Consider the following 22,002-nt stretch of genomic DNA (forward strand, 5'->3'; position numbering starts at 1 on the left):
TCAAGTTCCCTATCATGTATTCGAAACAGTTATATGCTAGAAGCCCCAGATTAGAATTATAAGTTTTTGCGAGATAAGGATAGATACTGTCGGAGGCTTGAGCTATCATACCGGAGGTAAGATCTGCAAGAGTAACGAGTGACGTTTGTGGATTGCGTGTAGCTCTCAGGGTGACAATTTGGGCGCTAGTGTCTAGAGACGGTGCTTTTGGGAATCTGTTTAACAAGTATAGAATGGGGCCTATGATGTTGGATGATATACGGTAAAAGTCTACATATTCATATACACAGGATGACCGCTTTGGAGTGTATTACCCCGGCAGTTTATGCGTACATCTCCCCCCTTACGACGACCAAATCAATCGTGGCGTATTGCCTACGCATGTCGTTGCCTGGTTAATATCAGGATTGTCGGCAGTGGATACCCTCCTGTCAACTTGCAACCAACGGATATTCTGAATTTATTTGATTCCCAGCTGTATGATCGGTTTGTTGCTCTTATTAGCTTCTCTCTCGGCACACGACGATCAAGAATGCTTGGTCTGTCGACTCTTCCTGCAAATCTAACAACTGCTCGCTGGTTGAAACAGTCGAAATTGATTATGACGACATATTTTGTACCTTATGTACTTTACTGTACTCTTTGGCTAATACTCTGCAGTAGTGCGCCCTTTCTCTTGGATTGCGATCGCAAAGCCAACAAGGGTAATTTTTCGGCTGAATATCATTGATGCGTTGTATCTTTTGGTACTACTGCCGGATAAAAGCAGGATTTGAATCAAGCTATGACAAGCTGTATGACGTGCATGTACACATGGTCTTGAATTTGACACTGCAGTCAACAGGAAATTGGCTCATGATGGATGGCCGGCAATATCAGCATTACATAAGCATATAGAATATGATAACCAGCTATTACCTTTTACTACGATATACCACTGCTTAAATGATGCATAATCTGAACCATAAAGTTCGATTAAATTAACACTGTGATAAATACTTGTGCTTAATGGTCTGCATGTTTGGAATGCCTACATAGTTGCCACATCATTATATATATAGTATCCAACAGAAAAGCACAAGTTTAAGTTAACATGCGATTAAATTACGGGGAGGCTACAGGTACTCTATGCACCAAGCAAGTCTTTTAAGACCTTGCTGAAGGGCTTTTATTAAACATGATACCAAAATCGTTGTCCAACTTCATCGGGAAGCTCTTGAGCAAGAGAGCGTGTATTGATATAGTACACGGGAGGACTTCATAGATTTATCTGGCAAAGCTTCTACTCGAAGTCACTTACTTTGTAATGATGAGCACTTGTAAGACTGAAAAACTGCAAAGACCATGTGCAAAGTCAGGAAACCGTAGATATAGATAACTTCGCAAAATGTAACAATCTCGTTAATTGCAGAAGCAGCGTTTACTTAAGATCTGAGATTGCAAATATAAATCTCGCGTACTACGCGTTTAAAAAAGAACAGCCATTGTTCGTTTTTGCAATCGTGCAACTCGATTGAAATGCCTTTCAAAACAGCTGTAGCATCATTGTACTACTTGGCTGCTAATGACAAGCGAGCGTAAATTCCAGTGCGAGACTGTCTGTGCTTCACGGAACACTCCTTTTTTATAAATGTAGTGGAGCTGACATTCAGGAAGACAAAGTCCAACGACAAGCGCTACAACTTTGTTAATTAGACGGCAGCCTTGAAGATCCTGCCATTACTGCAGCCTTCGAATTTCTTTCAAACCACTATACACAATCAATCAGACTTCAACGACACTTTTTGTGTTTATTTATTTTTATCATTTTCTTATTTATTTTTGTAGTGGTGCACCTTGTTGGTCAAGGAAACACACACGATCAGATAGTTTAGACGTCAACAACACTTTTTGTGTTATTGATTTTGTCTTTTGGTGGTGTACACCAATGTGCTTTTTGTCATTTTCCTATGGGGCCCCGTAGGGAAAAGTATACACCGATGCCCCCAAACATCTGTTGGTGCTACTGCATAAAGAAATCCTTGCTCTGAAAAATGGACCTGTATTTATACTTTTTCAAAAAACCAAAAAAAGTCACACGCTAGTGGATCAGCAGGTCAAGACTGGTTTTCAAGCGCAGTCGCCCCATCACGTGATTGGCTTTGTAGAGCCCTTCTGCTTCTCCTTTGTTCTTTGCTGTGCCAAAGCAAAAGTAAAAGAAGTATCGTTGGATTGACACTATGGAAACACACACGGCCGCTGCTGTCATGCCGCTGTAGTTTTTAGTGTCGATCCGCGTTTCACCTTGTGCACCATCTCCGCTTCTTCTTATATGGGAACCCCGAGTCCGGTTTTCAGGTACATACCAAACGCTCGCCCTGGTTTCCTTGTACTGTACTTGATTGAAAAAGGCAAGGTAGCTGCTATACACCCAAGCAGTGTAGCGATGGTACTAAGCAGGCACCGTAATACACCGTTACCAACTCGTATTGGAAGGACGACAAGTTGCAAAACATAAACAATCCAGCGCCCATTTCATCGTCGGGCATTGGGGTGCTTTCCATTTTCGGTGGTTATGATACAGTAAAAGCAGGGCAGGAAAACCAGTCTCTTTATGAGCTACTCTATGCACTCAACTCGAACAACCTGATTAAAGTACCAACCTCACACCGATTAAGTTCTAACAAGTCCTCCAATCTGAAGACCGAATTTACGAGATGGATCGACGGCGACGAAAAGCACACGATTGCCCTACTTCCCAAAGCAGACGGAACGTATGAACGGCCCACCGACATTAGCTGGCAACTTTACCAGCAGAATCAGAAGAAAGTTGACGGTAGATTCAGCATTGCCAAAATCTGCCTCGGTGCTATACAATGCGTAAAGGACTGTTGCCAGAAAAAGAACGTTCAGGTCAGACGTGCCAGCACCAAGTCGCTCCAGGAAAAGCAGAAGTGTGTTGATTGCGAAGGAGAAAGGCAACACATTGCCTGCGACTTCCAGGTGAACTTTTAAGTTCAATTGTTGAATGGGTACTGTCCGGTACTATGACACGCATTCACATAGGCAATATGAAGCAGCTCATATAACAAGCAATCAGTCGCCAAACTTACCGAAAGGGTTTGACATTGCCTTATGGAATAACCTATGGCCCTTGTTGTCGGTAGCAGCTCTCATATATCAATGAACCCACCACAACCTGTGCGCGAGATCGACGTCGATTTACAGCACACTGGTAAAGTGGCGTATCACCGTCGTAGCATACTTACTGCCAACGGCTTCAACGCAAAGGGCGCACCCAACATTGAAACGGTAGCTACTCCAGTTCGACAGCTTAATATCGATTTTCGCGGTTTTGTACGGTCACCGCTGGATATCCATTCCGGTACGTTATACTTCTCCTTTTCACTCAACAGCGTATTGACGGAACCCTCCAGCCGATTATTACGGATGTCACATCTACTCTTGCTTTAGTGACGGTTGCTACCTGTGCAATTCTGTCATTTTCCACGAAAAACTGCAAAGATATGTCCCAAGGGGTTTGAGTATGAAAGGTTTCGTCTCGTGCTTTAAATACACTGTTCAAAGTGCTGGATATAAAGAAGAATGGTGCTGGTGAAACATTGATATGTGGAATAATGATGGACTTTTCGCAAGCCCAGAGAGCTGGTTTTTTGGTCGCTCTCAACATCATTTTCCTGGTGTCAAAAGAGGCGAGACGTATTTAAAGGGTTGCTACTTTCATTGATCAGTAGAAATTGGGTGAAGTTATTCAGGTGGAACTTTGAGATGTATTCTTGGTATATACCAGAGTCATGTACGAATATTCGACATACTTACTGCTGATATAGAACACGATTTCCCGCGCACTACGAATTGGATGAAATGGTGGCTACGACCCGGCGTTGCGAGCATGATTTTCCGATCCAAGACGACAATGCATGAAGAACTTCTACGTAATTCTACGAGAACGACAAATGGCGTAGCATTCCTTCCATCGCAACATTTATCGTTTTATCCAGCAATCCGAACCAAATTTTTCCATGTTACCACACCTTTTCAACTACATACAGTTAAAGCATACAGTAAATTAGAAGATGTTAAAAGGTTTGTTTTGAGAATACAGTAGACCCCAAGGTCCTGCAACAGTGGAACTCTTTAAAAAATCAGTTACGTAAAAAGAAAATTAGCAGTAAAACTGTATGATGGAATATCCCGTGAAGGTGTTGCGACAATGTTTGTAGTATGCGTTTGTACATTTTGTATGCACTTTCGTACTTGTTTTTAGACTATACATGTACCATAGGCGTTTTTACGTGAGTTAAAAATGTTTTCGTCGTGTTAAATATGATTTTTCTGCAAGTTGTTGTACTGTAACCATCTCTTATTAGATGGTGCTTTGCTGTGTTTTTCTTTATGGATACATGTACTTCTTCCAGCCACACGTAATTCATGCGTCTCGTTTCTATTAAAGCGATGCTTTGCTCGGTGTGCTGTGTGGCGGGGTATAATTCACTAGGTGTGCTTTGTATGTTTGGTTTATTATATAATACCTATACTTATGGCTTTTATACGCCAATGCATTCAGTCACGTATGTTGTTTTTGATGCTGATGTGTATCATATCTGTAAAAAAACGATACGTGCAAGAATCTCATAATCATTTTCTTCTATTTTCGAAATACAGTACTAGAGCATTGGGGGGTGGTGAGATCCGTATCATACGCTACAAACTTTCCTTGTTGAGCCGGCACGAGGAGCGTGTTCATGATCTCTTGTGAGTAAACTATTTTATCAATGCTGATGATGATGCGTCGTAAGATTCAGGAAGTAGCACTTTGAGTATTTGTATCTAATGATAGGTTGTTGTAGTAAGTACTTGTTTAAATAACGAAACATAACAACCTAAACCATAAACCTCATTCGGCCTGAGACATGAATTACCTGGAGGGGTGCTACTTGATGATCGCACGAGTGCAGGGAGAAGGGTGATATATTACATCTAACAAAAAATATACATATGATTGGATCTGATAATCTTACATCATTTTTGGCACACCCAGAGTTATGAATAATGCTCTTTGCATTGTTGAGTTCTTAGTTTTCGCACCTCACTAGACATCTAAAATACCAAGCGAATTGTACTCAATTTAAATGAACAACAAACAGCTACTCCTGCTATCTAATGTAATCTATGGCAACATAGCATCATATCTAAATTATTTTCGTGGCAATAGTGATCAACAGAAGATCTGATACCACCGGATACGAACGCAATCTGAAACCATCGCCTCTTATTCATTTTGTTTTTGCCAATGAAAAGCGATAATTTTTACTTTTAAAGCGCGGAAACACCATTCTCCTTGCCAATGAAAAATCACCTATATGCGTTTACTTATAAGCGCGGAAAAACCTGCTAGAACTCCCAGCGTTTCCCGACGGCTTTCACTCTCCTTGATTTCTCATTGACCCTACACAATGGCAACTGTCACTCCCAACAACCCACCTTTTTCCGCATACAGAGGAGCTGACAAAGGCAGCTTTGCATGGGACAGCACTGTCCGAAGATGGCCCATCATTCTTGACAACGCCATTGCAGATCTCGAAAAGGAAGTTCAACAAACGACCGATGACAAGGCGCGCCAAGAAGGCAAAACCATTCTGGACGCGATTGCTGACTTGAAGAACGAAATTGCTGCTGACAGACCTCTTCGGTATTTACTTGATAAGAGTTTCGAAGGATTATGAGCATGTACTCTGTAGAGAGCGATAGGTGGTTATGATTGACTGAGGATTGGGCGTTTTTTTTTTTTTGCGGGATATGTAATTCTCCTATGCATAGACTTATAAACGACAAAGAAGACGATACAGACGACTGGAATAGACACCTGGCTAGCTATTTCGCTGGAGCTACATGGTTTGGCGGAACTTGGCTTTTCAACGAATGCTACATGTACCGTCGACTTCACGAGAACTTTAGCAACTCGACGTGCTGGAAACAATACGATCCCTTCAATGTGCAGAAATTGGCTACATTTAAAGGATCGCATGGTTCAGTTTTTGACTTGGCTCACAAGATGCCCACCCTTATTCAGCCCATGACCGTAGAACAGCTCGAAATCGTCTATGACGAGCTAATTCAAGTCTGTCTGTGGGGCAATGCCACCGACTTGAGTTTACTGACCAACATGACCGAAGAAGATATCAAGAGATTGCAGGCAATTGAAAAGGACAAGTTGGCAGAGCAAAAGAAACGAATCTTGGTGGATGACATTGAAAAGCTGTGGGAGAAGATCAAGTCACTACAGGGTAGTCGTGTTGATTTTATCCTCGATAACTCTGGTAAGGTGCTGGTTTTTTTTAGTAAAATTCGGTGTATTATGTCGACATAACACCTAACACCCCGGATTCATTGTTTTATATCTAGGCTTTGAGGTATACGTCGATCTAATTCTCGCTGATTGGCTCCTACAGTCTGGAAAGGCGTCCAAGGTCGTGCTTAACTGCAAGGCGATCCCCTGGTTTGTCAGTGATGTGATGCCAAAAGATGTCCCTATCCTCTTCGACTGCTGTCTCGACCGCACGTTCTTCCCCGACCACGAAAACAGATCCGAAGACGATTTTATCGCACTGGAGACCATGGTCAAGCGATGGAAGTCCTATGTCGATGATGGCAAACTTATTGTCCGTGAACACAAGTTTTGGTGCTCTGGCTTGCCCTACTGGTATCTCAAATCGGAAGCGCCCGAGTTGTTCAATGATTTGCGTCAATCCGACCTTGTGATTTTCAAGGGTGACTTGAACTTTAGAAAGCTCTTGTTCGACTGTGACTGGCCCGTTACTACACCCTTCAAGACAGCTATTGGCAAAGAAATGGGCACTGAATTCACCAACATTGTTTCTCTCCGTACTAACAAGGCTGACACAATTGCTGGTTTGCCAGAAGGATTGAAGGAAGAGTTAGAAAAGACTGTTACGCCGCTGGAATGGCGTTGCAGTGGTAAATATGCTGTTGTCGAATACAATGGTTGCCCCTAAAGCGGTTGTATAGTTTGATGATGGAAATATAGAATTTGTTGACGCTCATTTGTGTTTAATACTATGATTACTATTATATTAGAAATTATAAAGGGGGAGGTGATGGCTGAAATGGTATATAACTGAGGATGCTATAAATTGGATGAGCGATAAATTAACACGGCTCCCATGATACTGGGATCCTTCCTTCGTTGAAATCGCCAACTTGATCAAACACTGCAGGAGAGAGATCCAAAGACCCTTCATCATAAATTCATGTTAGTCTCGGACCTTTACTTTCTTTTTCTTTCTTTCGTTTACCTTGTCCACAGCCAGGGCACTAATTTGTAACAATGATATAAACGCTACACGTTAGACTATTGCGATCTGACATGGATGGAAAGTAAAGTGCTGTGTTACCTTATCCTGGATAGTAGCCTCTGCCGTGCCCAAAGGACCCGTTACTTTGATGCATGCACCGCAGACCGGGCTTTCATTGGGATTCGCATATTCTCCATAATCAATGTAGTTCTATGATGCTAAAGCATTCAGAAAATGTGTCCACATGCCTTATTAAAAAAGACAGCAGCAAATATTTGCCTACCAGCGCCAGCACCATATCTTGAGCAGTATAGCTTGTCCCGCAAGCAAGAATCCCGACTCCCGGATCTGATTTTTTTTTTTTACACAATGCAACCTGTCAGCAAAATGACTCAATTATGCGTGGAAGGATATATATAAAACTTCCTTACCGTAATAAGTGCCATCGCCTTTGCCACCCATATCAAAATGCCCAGCTGAAACCGTTCCCCAGCTATCACCCTCATACTTTGTTCCTCCAACAGAAATTCCCAGCGTTGAGCGATAGGTGCGATTCCGCAACACGTCCAAAGTGCCTAGGACGATTAGCATTACGGCAATCACGCCGAACATGCCTGCACCGACAAGTATTAGTTTACCAAAACGGTAGCGATCGACGAAGCGAGTCCAAATCGTTGTAGGCAGTAAATGCGGCAGATCTTTTTCGTTTTCAAGGTTATGGTAGGCTTGTGAATTGGGTATGCTGCTCGAACTACTGTCATTGACAGCCGGGGGAGCTTCTACCCCTCCTCCGAGATAGCTGCTGCGACTCGTCAAACGCGATGCTCGAGGATTGTGCTCGAAATTAGGATCGAGCTCGCTCATTTTTGTAATGTGCAAAAGAGACAGGTACAATAGGAACCAGGTTTATTGTTTTCTCCTTATCCGTCTACATTGAATGTTACACACCATTTATAGGATTGACCAAACAATTGGCTGGAGCGTGCAACCAAGTCTATCGTTTGTCTCTCCTGAACAAGCTATTGTTGTTTGCTGCCATTGGCAACAAATGCACAGACTGTTTTTTTTTTCTTTTGCTGCTGTGGATACACAAGCATGGCACATGAATCGGGTAAACCATGCTCTGATACACAAATTGCGCCATTTTGAAGGTCTCTTTCTTTGCACACACGATTTCCCCCCACCCTCTCCCCACAACCAGCGCCAGTTATCAATTGAAGCGCAGAATAACAAGGTCGATATACGGAAGAAAACAAGCGCAGTTTCAAGACTGAAAAGAAAATGGTGTAATTCTCCTGGAGAGCCTGTAGAATCCTTTTGGCGATCTTAGTCAGTGTCGCCTTATCCCACTGCTGTCAGATTGAGATGCGGATATTGAAATGCGGACCAATTAAACGAGCAGAAGTTTGCGTGCTTGGACTCTTGATGGCGTTTCACCCGCCCTGGAGACGGGCTTATTTTTTTTGTGAGATGAAAAATCCCAGTGGCTGCTAAATTTTGGTCATTTTGCCTTCCATCTTCTTTTCTTTACTCTCCAAACCACTTCTTTTTTTTTACTTCATAAGCAAGCGGCATCCTATCCCATTAAGCCTCTTGCCGTTTGAACTAAAGGAAAAACACCCCCCCTTCTCTTTCTCCCTCTTCGCATCTTATCCGTCGTCACACACATATATCACCCTTTTCTCATTTTGTATTATATCACTCGGCATAAATAATGGCATCGATCCGCAACAACGACAATAAGAACAACAATAGCGACGGCCTCCAACTCGACGTTCGACACCTTTCGTCCAACTCGCTTATCGCTGCTATCCCACAACTCTTCCAACTGGCCAGCAGTCGGTCACCTGCTGCTGTTCATGTCGCGGCCGATCAGTCTGCCGACGCCATTGCCAAGGTCATGGCCGTGAGCCAGAGCGGTCTTGCCTTGCTCGTTTCAACCTCGGAACAAGAAGCGCGTGATCTGGCAACGATTGCTCACGCCGCATCCATCAAGACCCGCACAGCATTCTTGCACTTTTACGACAACCAACTAAAACGCGTTGAGCCCGACACAGCACTGGTGCAGAAGCTGGTGACGGAAGAGGATCTTGAAAAGTATAAGCAGGAAGATGCAGCACCTCAACAACAAACAGCTTATCTCCGATACAAATCTGCCAAACCGGAGGAATCCGTCGATGTGTTTGGATCATTGCAGCAAGTCTTGGAGCAGTTCTCGTCCGTCGTTGGCCGCTCCTATGCTCCATTCTCCTATGTCGGTCACCCCGAGGCAGAGCATGTGATCGTCTCATTAGGCGCTGCTGCTGATGCTGCTGAGAAGCGCGTCCAAGAGCTCAAGGACCAGAAGGTCGGTGTGCTCAAGGTCCGTGTCTTCCGTCCTTTCTCGGCCGCCGAATTCTTCAACGCCATTCCCAAGTCCGTGAAGCGCATCGCTGTCTTGGAACCCCAGGATTATACCGCTTCGTGGAACCCAGTTTTTTTGGAGGTCGCCGCGGCCTACCAAGTTGCTGGTGACAGTGAGGTTGATATTGCCGGTGCTCAATATGCTGCCACTGTCTCGGCCAAGGACGTCGATGCTGTGCTCGCTCAACTTGAGAAGCCTACCTTGGAGCGCCGCTTCGTTGTTGCCGAAAAGGCTGCTGATTCGGCCAAGCCAGCCCAGCAACAGACTCCCATAGAGACACCCTATGTCAAGCTTTTGGACCAAGTGTTCCAGGATCGTCTGGAAATTGCCAACGCCGTCAACAGCGAGTCCGTGTGGGCACCCAACGCTTCCAAGCCCGAGACCGCCACTCCCGAGTATGGCTACGGTAAATTGATCAGCAAGATCCAAGAGCGTGCCCGCTTCATCGACGCTGTCGAGAAGGCCGTCAAAGATACCAAGCTGGCCGTCGAAGCACAAAAGACGCTTTCGCACTGGCTGTTGCTCGCCAAGTCTGACAAGTACCAGCCCGAAAAGACGGACGTGGCTGCAGAAGCCGTGGTCAAGACCCTCGAGGCTCAGGGCGACAAGACTTTGTTGGCTCAGAAGGATTTGTTGCGCGAAAAGTCCAACTGGTTGGTCGGATCCGACTCGTGGGCTTATGACTTGGGTCAGTCTGGTGTGCACCACGTTTTGACCTCTGGCGAGAACGTCAACATGCTCATTGTCGATACCACCCCTTACTCATCCGAGGTGGATCGTGAGCAGCGCAAGAAGGATATCGGTCTGTACGCCATGAACTATGGTGAGGCCTATGTTGCTTCCGTTGCCATCTACTCGTCGTACACTGGTGTCTTGCACGCTTTGCTTGAAGCCGATTCCTTCAAGGGTCCCTCTATTGTCTTGGCCTACTTGCCTTTGGCTGAATCGCGCGACTCGCTCAAGACCCTCAAGGAAACCAAGGTCAGCGTCGACAATGGCTCGTGGCCCTTGTACCGATGGAACCCTGCTTTGGAGAAGGAGGACAAGGAGTCATTCACTTTGGACTCGCAGCGTATCAAGAAGGATCTCGAGACTTTCCTCAAGCGCGAGAACCACTTGACGCAGTTGGTTGCTCAGAACCCCGATTTTTCCAATGCTCTTGTGAGCTCCGTTGAGTCGGTATGTTACTTGGATAAATTAGAGAGCAATCGTTGGATATATCAAAGTATCGTGCAGAAGGAACTCACATATCTACATATTTGTAAATTTCTAGGATGTCAAGAAGCGCCACAATGCTTTGAAGTCCAAGGCTCGTGAGGATTATGCCAAGTTGCTTTCTGGTTTGTCTGGCGGTGCCAACGGCCCTCCTCTCACTGTCTTGTTTGGTTCGGACAACGGCAACGCTGAAGGTTTGGCCAAGAAGGTTGCTACACGCGCCAAGTCCCGCGGTTTGAAGGTCAAGCTGATGGCTATGGATGACTATGGAGATATCCAGGACCTTGCCGGTGAAACCAACCTCGTCGTCATTATCTCGACTGCCGGCCAGGGTGAGATGCCCTCGAACGCCCGTGAATTCTGGAAGGCATTGAACGGTTTGATTGTGGGTGATATCAACTTGGGCGAGCTGCGCTATGCCATCTTTGGTCTTGGTGACAGCCACTACTGGCCTCGTGAGGAGGATGCCATTTTCTACAACCGTCCTGGCAAGCAGATCGATGCCAAGCTCGAAACGCTCGGTGCTGGTCGCTTGACTGACCTTGGCATGGGTGACGATCAGGATGCCGACGGTTACGAGACCGGTTTCCAGGCATGGCAGCCTGAGTTGTGGAAGGCTCTTGGTGTCAAGGATATCGGCGCTGATGACGAACCTCCCAAGCTTACCGACGATCAGATGAAGATTGAATCCAACTATTTGCGCGGTACCATTGCCGAGGATCTCCGTGACGAGTCCACGGGCGCTATTTCCGAAATCAACGGCAAGTTGCTCAAGTTCCATGGTTCTTACGGCCAGGATGATCGTGATATCCGTGAGGAACGCAAGAAGCAAGGCTTGGAGAAGGCTTTCAGCTTCATGATTCGTGTGCGTATGCCTGGTGGTGTGTCCAGTCCCGAGCAGTGGATCGCCATGGATGACCTCGCAGACAAGTACGCTAACGGTGCCATCAAGATGACCACCCGTCAGGCCTTCCAATTGCACGGTATTCTCAAGCGCAACTTGCGTTCCACTATCCGTGGCATCAACCATTCTTTGTTGAGCACTTTGGCTGCCTGTGGTGATGTCAACCGTAACATCATGGTCACTACCGTTACTGAGATCCCTGAGATTCACGCCCAGGTACAAAAATTCGCTCACGAGGAGCTCATGCCCCACCTTGCTCCCAAGACTACTGCCTATCACGAAATCTGGCTTGCTGATGAAATGGTTGCTGGTCACGCCGTACAAGACTTTGAGCCGCTCTACGGTCCTACCTACTTGCCACGCAAGTTCAAGATTGTCGTCGCTGTGCCACCAAACAACGATGTCGATGTTTACGCTCACGATCTTGGTTTCATTGCCATTGTCGAAGACAAGACTGTGGTTGGTTACAACGTCACTGTTGGTGGTGGTATGGGTCAAACCCACGGTAACAAAAAGACATATCCTCGTCCTGCTACTATGTTTGGCTACGTTGCTGCCAAGGATGCTTTGGCTGTTGCCGAGGCTGTCATGACCACTCAGCGCGACTATGGCTGCCGTACCAACCGTAAGCACGCCCGTCTCAAATACACCATCGACGACCACGGTGTGGAGTTCTTCAAGTCCGAGGTCGAGAAGCGCAGCGGTGTCACTTTCGAAGCCGAGCGACCGTTCGAGTTCCGTGACAACGCCGATCATTATGGCTGGTGCAAGGGTGTCGAGGACAAGTGGCACTTTGGTATGTTCATTGAAAACGGCAAGGTCAAGGACTGGCCTGATTTCCCTGTCAAGACTGGCTTGCGCGAGTTGGCCAAGTGGCACAAGGGTGAGTTCCGCTTGACGCCCAACCAGCATTTGGTGATTGCCAACGTACCCGAGGCCGACCTGGAAAAGACCAAGCAGCATTTGGCCAAGTACAAGATGGACAACATCCAGTTCACTGGTCTGCGACTGAACGCCATGGCCTGTGTTGCTCTGCCCACCTGTGGTTTGGCCATGGCCGAATCTGAACGCTACCTGCCCACTTTGGTTGGCCACTTGGAGTCTGCAGTAGAAGAAGCTGGTCTGCGGGATGATGCCATCACTATCCGTATGACTGGTTGTCCCAACGGTTGTGCCCGTCCTTACTTGGCTGAATTGGCCTTTGTCGGCAAGGCACCTGGTGCATACAACGTATACCTGGGTGGTGGCCACAAGGGTGAACGTTTGAACAAGTTGTACAAGGAGTCTCTGCGTGAAGAGGAGATTCTGGCCGAGATCAAGCCTATCATCAAGCGCTATGCAGCCGAACGGAATCAGGGCGAGCCTTTCGGTGACTGGGTCATCCGTGCTGGATACGTCAAGAAGACCATCACTGGTCTGGATTTCCATGATTTGTGAATAGAATAATATCAAAAATGGCATTATTAGTAGTTGTAACATCTTTCTCTTTTTGCTTGAACCACCAAAACATATCTTCTTTCTCTTCATGTATACATATCCCCCTTCCCGCCCCCTCCCTTTCCTATTTCCTCTTTTTTATTATCTTTATACTATTAAAAAGCTGCTGATTTGATTTTCTAATGTACATTATCCTATGTCTATGTTGTGCTTCATGGCACCATCCAATCGCACATGTCAAACGGGCCAGGAATATAAGTTACATGGAACCATTGCTTATTTTGGCTGTCGATCATCCTTGTAGCTACTGTATGTGCTGTAACGGCCACGCTAACATTACCTTCGCTGTATTAAGAAACTTTTATCGGGCAGTATAAAGGCAGAGGTGTGGTTAAATGACTTAACTAACAACAGTGAATAAACTTTCTGCCTAGTACAATCTTGGCTATTGAGCCTTGTCAAAAAATACGGCATGTTGCTGTGGTAATTATGGTGTAAATGGGAAACGAAAAGAAGTGGATTTATTTATATATGTACTTTTTTATTTTCAGTTTTCTATACAAAAAGAGGAACATGACATTCTGCTATGTACTCGGTGTCTTTTCTTAGATACCACCTCGGACCATCAGGGCATCAATGACAGACAAGATGGTCCATTTTCGGTTCTCTGCTTCGGGGAAGACGAGCGAACGGTCCGAATAAAAGACCTCATCATCGACCTCCTCTGGTTTGCGGGGCAAGCAGTGCATGAACACCCAGTTCTCCTTGGCACCACCACGCTTTGCCAAATCCATCGTCACCTGGTAACCCTCAAACTCCTTCAAACGCTTGGCCTTTTCCTCTTCCTGGCCCATCGAGACCCAGGTGTCGGTGACAATGATATCTGCATCCTTGATGGCCTCTTCGGGCTTGGTTGTGAAGGTGACGGTGGCGCCGGTCTTTTCTGCGTCGGCGTGGGCAATCGCAACGACATCGTCGTCACACTTGTAGCTGGGAGGGGCAGCAGCAGCGACGCTGATGCCGACCTTGGGGAAAGCGACGAGGATTTCTTGCAAAATGTTGTTGGCATCGCCCACCCATGCGACCTTGAGGCCCTTCAAGGTCTCGCGGGGGTGCTGGGTGTGTGCAGTGTAGCGGTCGGTGACGTTGTTGTTGCGGTGGTGGACGAATTCGTGGATGGTCATCAAGTCGGCCAAAATTTGGGTGGGATGGTACTTGTCGGACAATGCATTAATCACAGGGACTGTGCTTTCTTTGGCGAGCATCTATCAATCACACACACACACACATTACACAGAGCTTTATTTTTAGAGAGAGATCGAGAGATAGAGAGAGATCATCCAGCAAACCACCTGACACGGCACGATCTATCACTTTTTCCCTTTTATATAAATATAAACCATACCTCGATCTCTTCGTGACCCTTCACACGAGCCATGATACCGTCGACCATGGAGCTCACAACACGCGAGGTGTCCAACAACGACTCGTTCACGCCCAATTGGATATCCTGACCACCCAAGAACATGGCATGGCCGCCTGTTGGTAATGCGTGTGTGTAAGTTATATATGAAATGGACAACAGGCTCCTATGTTTAAAAACGATGCTATTGCAAAAGAGGAACGAGTCAATTACCAAGGTAAGCAGTGGCGGTCTCTGTGGCAACGCGGGTACGCGTAGAGCGCTTGGAGAAGACCAAAGCCATGGTCTTGCCAGTCAATGGTCGCTCGGTCCGGGGTTGCGGGTGGTTGTACTTGGACTCGACTTTGAACTGAATGGCGCGATGAACAAGATCGAGCAGCTGCTCGGCGGTGTAGTCGGCCGTGGTCAGAAAGTGTGGAGGCTGGGGGCGCTGTGTGGAGAAGCCTTGAGACATGCTTTTGAAAAAGTGTTTGTTAGAGCGAAGAGAAGAAGAGGGTTGGGGAAAGGCATATTTTTCTTTTATTTTATAATTTTGCATCGGAGTCTTCAGAGGATGACTCAAGTGCTACACTCAATCACTCACTCACTCACTCACTCACTCGCTGCATGGCTTGTTTTGTACATGTTATGCAATATGCCATCATTAACTCTGGGTTGCTATGCTACTTCCCAAAGCAACAACCCCCACATGTTGCTTCCACATCATCCCGTCTGTCAACGTGTCGCGAAGCAGGATCACAAAGGACCGCCCCCCCCCACACACACACACCTCTTGATGCTTTTTGGACCGCCGACATTGTTTGCTTCAAAAATATTTAGCCGTGTCTTTTTTTCCCCCGTCACAAAACAGCAGCATCATCTGTTTTTCTTTTCCTTCAAGAGGTCTTTTGTTGTTGCTGTTGGTGCTGTTCGTCACGCTTGACCCATCGATAGACTTGGACCGTTTGATCCAAGAGTCCTAGCACCAGCTCATCCTGTCCATCTGCATTCACGTCACCCATGGTGACACTGTGAGGCCAATCGGTGGTGGCGATCTCGCATATCCGCTGTTGTGGAAAATTGGGGTTAGTGTCTTGATTAGGCAACCAGGGCACACATGCTACTTTTTCATCCGTCGTCGTCGTCGTCGTCGGACTTACTTGATCACTGCGATAAACAAGAGCGCGGTTGGCATAGCCCACGCAGATCACCAAGTCGGGGTCATCGTCTTCCAGAAACGATGGTCTAAAGCCCATGATCTTGCTCAGCCGGAAGCCAACATTGAATAACGGATGGATCTAACAATAGGATTATAGATGAATGGCTTGAAAAACATAAAAAGAAGATGCCCCCCCTTTTTTTTTATAGTTTACCTCATAGTTGATCATGACATAAACATATCCGTCTTCTCCTGCCAGCAGTACTTGTTTGTCCGTGGATGATGCTTTGTCTTCTAGATCAATTTTTGATCTAGTGTCTGATTTAGTGAATCTGCGTGCTGTTGCATGGGTAAGGAATCTTCCGGCTGTCATCTATTTTGGTTTCTATATAATTAATGGGGAGGTTTGATCCTCTCGGGTATACGTATATCAAGTAAAAATAAAGACTCACCGAGCAGATCACGGCAGGTACTCTCAACGAAAGGATCCGGTTACTTCCGCGTAAGAAATGGACAAATGGCCATCCATCGCACACAAGAAGCACAGCCATGGACTGTCCAAATGGATCGTTCAATGTGGTTGCTAGGATACAGTGGATGTACGGTGACCGTCGGCCTTTCTATCATCTTTTTTGTTAAATTCATGCGCCTCCCAATTTTTTTTTCATGCCCACCCCCCCCCACACACACACACACGCGCGCTTTTTTTATTATTTGGGAAAAGCTACCATGTTCAACGTCGCAATCTTTGCCGATTCTTCTGCAACCTTGAGCGACCAGAATATCTCGTGAGGTTGAAAGCCAGTGACTGTACCATTCATGCCACCTGCAATGATTTCATAGCCCTGCTCTAGAAAAAAAAAAGAGAAACATGAAATGGTTTAGAGAGAGAAAGAGAGAGAGGTATGAACCCGCTTGTACGCTGTGAAATGGTGTAATTATACCCAAATCCTTGAAAATATCAATTGTCGACACGGCTGTCCCGATCTCTTGTTTGCTGAGAATCTGTTGTTTCGAAAACATTGTAATGACCCCGTCAGAATCGCCAACAACCAGATCAAGGGCACGTTGACCTGTGAGATCGTATAGATTGAGTGCCTGGACTGAGCCTCCTTTGGTTTCCAAAAGAACTTCGGGTGGCTAATCATATAACCCAGTGGTTTTGCAGAAAAAAAGAGTATGTGAGCATGGGAGTATTCTTTCCCTTCTCTGTTTGTGTTGTCCCCTCTTCCCTCCTCGCGTTTAGGACGGACAACTCATACTTTGTCTTGATTGAGAATGAGCACGCGTCCTGCTGTTGTGCCAATGAGAATGTCATTCTCTTCACTAAGCTCTTCCAGGAATGGTTTGCCGACTTGAAGGCAATTGATCGGATCCTTGAGTTTACGTTCCCACAGTTTCTCGCAAGTAAGCATTTTGATATATAAAGTATCGTGTGTTGGTTCTTCAAGATCTTTTGTACTCGGCGCCCAAAGCTGCTTTTTTATTTTTTTATATCGGGCAGACTCGCGAATGCCAAACACCAAAAAGTCCGAACCGAACAAAAAAAAAAAGGTGATAGAGAAGGGGAGGGGTTTACTGCGCTGGGGTTAAGTGTTGAGCTTTCTTCTTCTTTTACTTTTACTTTCTTCTTTGATAAGAAATGATTCAGTCGAGGCTTCGTTTACTGCAGAGCTGTCAACGACTGACGGCATGGCGCCAATCCATGATGCAAGCACGCGCCTTTTCAGCGACACGCTTGCGTTCAAGAGACACTCTATGTAAGTTTATGTTTTTTCGAGAACAAACCGTTCTCCCGTACCACCAAGCCAACCGAATTGTTTGTTTTTTTCCCACAAACATATAGCTGTCCACCATCCACTCTACTCTGTTCGCCCTACGCATTATTGGATGGACAAGATCATGGACCGAGAGAATCAAAAGCCAATCGACCCCACAGAACCTCAGCAGCCACGTAAATTGGTTGAAAAAAAGGTATTGCGGCCTTCATCTTGTCGCTGTTGGGCTTGCACAATCTCCCCATTATCTGCTGTGATCTTTATTATGGTTTTCCCCGCCAAAAGCTGAATAGAATTCTCTGGCTGCTGTCATTTTATTAGATGTCCGATAGTTACATGGAAATGGACCTTCCATTCAAGTCGTCACCTGCGTTGTTGGAAGAATACATTTTTGTGGATGGCCGTATCCGCACCGGCAAGCTGCTTGAAGGTAAGGAAGAGGGGGGGGGGAGGGATCCACTCGGCAGAGGAGGGTGATGATGATGTAATAGCCACGAAATTAAAAGCAATTTAATGTTCAAGACCTGGATGCTATGGCTGGCGCAATTGCGTATAAGCATGTTGATAACGGAGATCCCAACTCTCCGCCCGTCACTATTGTTACTGCCTGTGTCGATCGATTGGATCTGCTGTTGCCTAAAGCTGTGGAAGACTACAAGTTGATCGGCCAAGTCACATATGTAGGCACCAGCTCGATGGAAGGTGGGTAGCACCGTTCAAGTGTTGCTACGTTGTTTGTTTAGTTGCTAAATTGACATTTATCGCGATAAACTCAGTATTTCTAAAGGCGGAGATTGTCCCGGAAGGATTGCCGTCAAATGCGAACGAGGAAATCCAAACGACACCGAAAACACTCGAGGACCTTGGCCACATGGGTCCCAACACGGTGCTAGCAACGCGCTTTACCATGGTCGCTATCGACTCAGTCACCCGTAAATCAGCCAAGATTAACCCGCTCAAGACAGAGACACCGGCCGAAGAACGCCTGTTTGAATTTGCTCGGTCCAACAAGGCACGTAAGAAACGTGCGGCTGAAACGACGCTCAGTCGCCACCCTCCAACCCACGAGGAGCGTTTGGCCATCCACGACATCTACTTGCAGTATTCGCAATACAAGGGCGCTGAAGAAGATTCGTTTACGAGTTCCGTGTCCGCCGAAGACAAGAAGCCCTTACCCAAAGACTTTGTGTGGATGGAAGACACGCGGATCGACAGTAACTTTCTGATGCAACCGCAAGACCGCAATATCCACAATAACATTTTTGGCGGTTATCTCATGCGCCGTGCTTATGAGTTGGCGTATGCGGATGCAATTCTGTACCTCAAGTCCCGTCACGCGGACTTGCTCGCCATGGACGAAGTCATTTTCCGTAAACCTGTCCATGTCGGCACGCTGTTGAACTTGAAGAGCGAAATCATCTATGCAGAGGGACATCCGCACAGATCCTTCCAAGTCAGAGTGGTTGCCGAGGTCGTGGATATCGAAAAGTCCAAACGCGAGACGACGAATGTGTTTTACTTTACCATGGCTGCTACCGATGATCAGGTCGAGCCTCGTCGCATCTTACCAAAGACTTACGCCGAGACCATGCTGTGGCTCGATGGCAAGCGTCGACGTCTGCAAGGTGTTGACTCGAGACACCTTTTGCTGGATCAATTGTCTAAACAAGAGCCTACACAATAGACAACGCTTCGAAATTTAAACAGCAAAAGGCACATAATTTCCACATTACATCACACACATACTCACATTTTCATATAATTCCAAAAGAAATCAAGGCATATCTCAAATTTCAAACGCGCTAAATGTACTATATATTGATTACATAATAATAAAAAAGAAAGCAGTTTTCTATATACATGGAGTGTGTACATTGCCGGGAAGCGAGAGAAGGAGGAAAAGCATCATCATCTATTGTACATGTGAAGCGGACTCTACTCCATGTCGTTTCAATGGGCCTTTGACCCGGAACATGGATATATTACTGATGAATGTAATCAGAACAAGTCCGAGCACAGGGAGTCGCATAGAAAACACGGTCTTGTTGTTTTCTGTCCAGCCCATCGCTACTGCAAGAAGCACTCCACTCAAGTTGCTGGCGGTACACAGATATCCAGCGGGTATATTCTCGTCGATCGGGTAATAAAGTTCGCTTGCATACTGGAACACTGCGGGTATAATGGCTGGTATTTTTTTTTGTTCATAAGTATAAAGAAGAATATGTGGTTGTTTGTTGAGAAACGATATCAAATGACTGGTCATTGGAAAATATACCCACCCGGGGTAAATGTATCGACTTTAAGGAGAATGTAATTTGTGTCAAGGATGTTTTTTCTTACCTGACGATGCGAGTCCAAAAATGATACTAAGTAGATGAGAGCGCACATTGTTTTTAGCTTTTTGAGACTCTATGGCAGCAGCACCACTTTAAGAAAACGGTAATTTTTCCTATTTTACCAGTTGAAAGTGACAGCCGGAAGATATTGCAACTCAATTGCAACATACATTCCAGCTATGCTTAGCGAACTGAGAATGGCCAACGCGTTGCAGGTCACGCGATACTGGAATGTTCGATCGAGATAGAAGCCGACTGCCCAGCTTGCAGGGATACCGGCTAGCAGCATCATGAAACCGACCCATCCAATGTATCCTTCATCGATTGCGCTTGGGCCGTCTTGAAACGAAGGAAGCAGTACTTGAGCAAGAAGCGTCACGAGGGCACATTGCCCACCATTGATAATGCCGTAAGACAATAACAAGTGATAAAACGATCGATGTGACCACAAGACTTTTGCTTGTTCGTATGCATTACTGCTTTTTGCTGGAGCTTCTTCTGGAGTCGTTTCATCCTCTTCGTCGTCGTCATCGTTGTTCGTTTTATAGTTGTTCACAGTGTCGTTACTGCTCGTGCCTTCACTGTACTTGGTGTTGATGATACTGGGACTACGGCTGAATGCGATATAGATGAGGGCCCATGCCAGCACACACAAGAGAAACTTTTTTTTATATCATAGAAAAGGGAATTTTGTTACCATAGTGATTAGGGGGGGGGAGAAATTTCTAGGATACAAACTTGCCCAGTTGACCTTACCTGCCAAAACAGCAATCGCGGAATGTCTTTTGTCATGGTCGCGGCATGCACAGCCAAGGGCGCCCAGATACTCCCAGCAGCTACGCCGAGATTATTGCTCGAGACACCGATGGATGTTGAAATATTGACTTGGCTTTCTCGGAACCAAGTGCCTGCGAGTCGTGGCGGGATAGATAGCATGAATACTTGTGCTAAAAATAGTAGTATTAAAACACGGGTGTCGTTTCTTTTCCTCTCAACAAAACCACAACAGCATGTAAAGGACAGGGATATTGCATTTTGCTGTTTCCATGTTTTAAGAAACCTAGTACCTATTGCTGCAACCGTTTGTCCCATGAATAACACGACATAGCGATCCTGGGCACCTCCGAACCACCTGATTGCGCCGCCAAGCATGTTTAAAGACGCGCCAATCAGAATACCGCGTTTGAGACCAGATCCAGGGCATTTTGCCACAGCGTCGTCCTCGAAAAAGCGCAGCGTGGGTTGCACCGCAAGTGGGTAGATTAGCATATAAATCAAGGACATTGCATTGATGGCATTCACTGTGGCTGTAGTAATGTTTCCGTCAAAGTAGTATTCGGCGAAAATGTAGAGGCATGGCGCAAAAGTGTCCCACATGAGTGCACTGGAAAAGGATAACAGCGAGAAAGCAAACAGAACAAACCAACACCAGTAGTTGTTGTTGTTGTTATCACTGCTGTTGTCACGCAACAGTAGTGGCTCGGTCTCGGACGACGGTGGTCTTGGTAACGTCGTCGTCATGGTTTGGTTAATAAAAGCCAGAAAAAAGAAAGACAACGGGTGCGGTTTAAGGTTTTTTTTTTTTTGGTGTTTTCTGGAAAGGGGGCGGTCGTGGAAATAAAAGAAAAAAACGAAAGTTGGAAGAAGAAGACGTGCTGCTTCCAAGGATGCGTGTTGTGCATGTCTTTTTGTTTCCAAAGTACCATGGCGTTTTGTGGTACGTCATGCGGGAAGGGAGAAAAGTATAGCTGCAGCAGCATGATGATGGTGATGATGAGAGGGTGTGATGACAGGAATTATTTTTCATCTATCGTAAGAAACCTTCTTTCGTGATTTTTCTTGCCGTTTTTGGGAGAAGAGCATTCACTGCATGGATGTCAAATGCCTATCGTCGTCTATTGTTTTTTCCGGAAACGGAGTGGTTTGTATCGAGGTGCCCATCCTCAAGTGCATCAGAGAGAGAGAGAGAGAGAGAGAGCAACTTGGGTAGTGCAGCTTTCCATGTCAACCGACTTGCAAAAGTTTAACCGGATTTATGATCTGATGTATAA

The 22,002-nt window shown here is 45.9% G+C and overlaps 7 protein-coding genes across 7 annotated transcripts; 3 read left to right on the forward strand and 4 right to left on the reverse strand.

Moving 5' to 3' along the window:
- Nucleotides 1–5,456: 5,456 nt before the first annotated feature.
- BDB00DRAFT_787743 (uncharacterized protein) lies at nt 5,457–7,016 on the forward strand (the record flags this gene model as incomplete). The annotated part of the gene is made up of 3 exons (XM_053120725.1): nt 5,457–5,692; nt 5,821–6,320; nt 6,406–7,016. 3 exons carry the CDS (start codon nt 5,457–5,459, stop codon nt 7,014–7,016), a joined length of 1,347 nt encoding a protein of 448 aa, XP_052979901.1.
- A 154-nt stretch (nt 7,017–7,170) lies between these two features.
- Nucleotides 7,171–8,180, reverse strand: BDB00DRAFT_872106 (RlpA-like double-psi beta-barrel-protein domain-containing protein-containing protein; the record flags this gene model as incomplete). The annotated part of the gene is made up of 5 exons (XM_053126916.1): nt 7,171–7,256; nt 7,317–7,335; nt 7,416–7,526; nt 7,600–7,664; nt 7,748–8,180. 5 exons carry the CDS (start codon nt 8,178–8,180, stop codon nt 7,171–7,173), a joined length of 714 nt encoding a protein of 237 aa, XP_052979902.1.
- Nucleotides 8,181–8,838: 658 nt separating this feature from the next.
- On the forward strand, nt 8,839–13,367 carry BDB00DRAFT_360097 (uncharacterized protein). The gene is made up of 2 exons (XM_053117074.1): nt 8,839–10,899; nt 10,994–13,367. The coding sequence occupies exons 1-2, from the start codon at nt 9,031–9,033 to the stop codon at nt 13,274–13,276; spliced, it is 4,152 nt and encodes a 1,383-aa protein (XP_052979903.1). The 5' UTR covers nt 8,839–9,030; the 3' UTR covers nt 13,277–13,367.
- Nucleotides 13,368–13,881: 514 nt separating this feature from the next.
- Nucleotides 13,882–15,153, reverse strand: BDB00DRAFT_872108 (ornithine carbamoyltransferase; the record flags this gene model as incomplete). The annotated part of the gene is made up of 3 exons (XM_053126917.1): nt 13,882–14,541; nt 14,682–14,815; nt 14,913–15,153. 3 exons carry the CDS (start codon nt 15,151–15,153, stop codon nt 13,882–13,884), a joined length of 1,035 nt encoding a protein of 344 aa, XP_052979904.1.
- A 252-nt stretch (nt 15,154–15,405) lies between these two features.
- Nucleotides 15,406–17,334, reverse strand: BDB00DRAFT_359075 (uncharacterized protein). Its single transcript, XM_053117073.1, has 7 exons — nt 17,100–17,334; nt 16,782–16,977; nt 16,566–16,682; nt 16,290–16,457; nt 16,052–16,210; nt 15,839–15,976; nt 15,406–15,745 (listed from the first exon to the last, which is right to left on the reverse strand). Exons 1-7 carry the CDS (start codon nt 17,153–17,155, stop codon nt 15,575–15,577), a joined length of 1,005 nt encoding a protein of 334 aa, XP_052979905.1. The 5' UTR covers nt 17,156–17,334; the 3' UTR covers nt 15,406–15,574.
- Nucleotides 17,335–17,697: 363 nt separating this feature from the next.
- On the forward strand, nt 17,698–19,299 carry BDB00DRAFT_763320 (acyl-CoA hydrolase; the record flags this gene model as incomplete). Its single annotated transcript, XM_053119393.1, has 4 exons — nt 17,698–17,811; nt 17,937–18,045; nt 18,138–18,317; nt 18,392–19,299. Coding segments are annotated over 4 exons (1,311 nt in total), but the record flags the coding sequence as incomplete, so codon positions are not given.
- A 164-nt stretch (nt 19,300–19,463) lies between these two features.
- On the reverse strand, nt 19,464–21,927 carry BDB00DRAFT_821906 (major facilitator superfamily domain-containing protein). Its single transcript, XM_053123431.1, has 4 exons — nt 20,708–21,927; nt 20,074–20,612; nt 19,956–19,981; nt 19,464–19,799 (listed from the first exon to the last, which is right to left on the reverse strand). Exons 1-4 carry the CDS (start codon nt 21,470–21,472, stop codon nt 19,528–19,530), a joined length of 1,602 nt encoding a protein of 533 aa, XP_052979907.1. The 5' UTR covers nt 21,473–21,927; the 3' UTR covers nt 19,464–19,527.
- Between the last annotated feature and the right edge of the window lie 75 nt (nt 21,928–22,002).

This window comes from Zychaea mexicana, assembly GCF_025766255.1.
Source record: "Zychaea mexicana strain RSA 1403 chromosome Unknown BDB00scaffold_34, whole genome shotgun sequence".
Classification (NCBI taxonomy): Eukaryota; Fungi; Mucoromycota; class Mucoromycetes; order Mucorales; family Lichtheimiaceae; genus Zychaea; species Zychaea mexicana.

Coding starts and splice junctions, on each gene's coding strand:
- BDB00DRAFT_360097 (XM_053117074.1), top strand. CDS start 9,031: ATGGCATCGATCCGCAACAACGACAATAAGAACAACAATAGCGACGGC. Junction 10,900..10,993: donor TTGTGAGCTCCGTTGAGTCG/GTATGTTACTTG, acceptor GTAAATTTCTAG/GATGTCAAGAAGCGCCACAA.
- BDB00DRAFT_821906 (XM_053123431.1), bottom strand. CDS start 21,472: ATGACGACGACGTTACCAAGACCACCGTCGTCCGAGACCGAGCCACTA. Junction 20,613..20,707: donor CGCGATTGCTGTTTTGGCAG/GTAAGGTCAACT, acceptor TATAAAAAAAAG/TTTCTCTTGTGTGTGCTGGC. Junction 19,982..20,073: donor CCGGCTGTCACTTTCAACTG/GTAAAATAGGAA, acceptor TCATCTACTTAG/TATCATTTTTGGACTCGCAT.
- BDB00DRAFT_359075 (XM_053117073.1), bottom strand. CDS start 17,155: ATGACATTCTCATTGGCACAACAGCAGGACGCGTGCTCATTCTCAATC. Junction 16,978..17,099: donor TCATTCTCAATCAAGACAAA/GTATGAGTTGTC, acceptor TTATATGATTAG/CCACCCGAAGTTCTTTTGGA. Junction 15,746..15,838: donor TTGTTTATCGCAGTGATCAA/GTAAGTCCGACG, acceptor TTTCCACAACAG/CGGATATGCGAGATCGCCAC.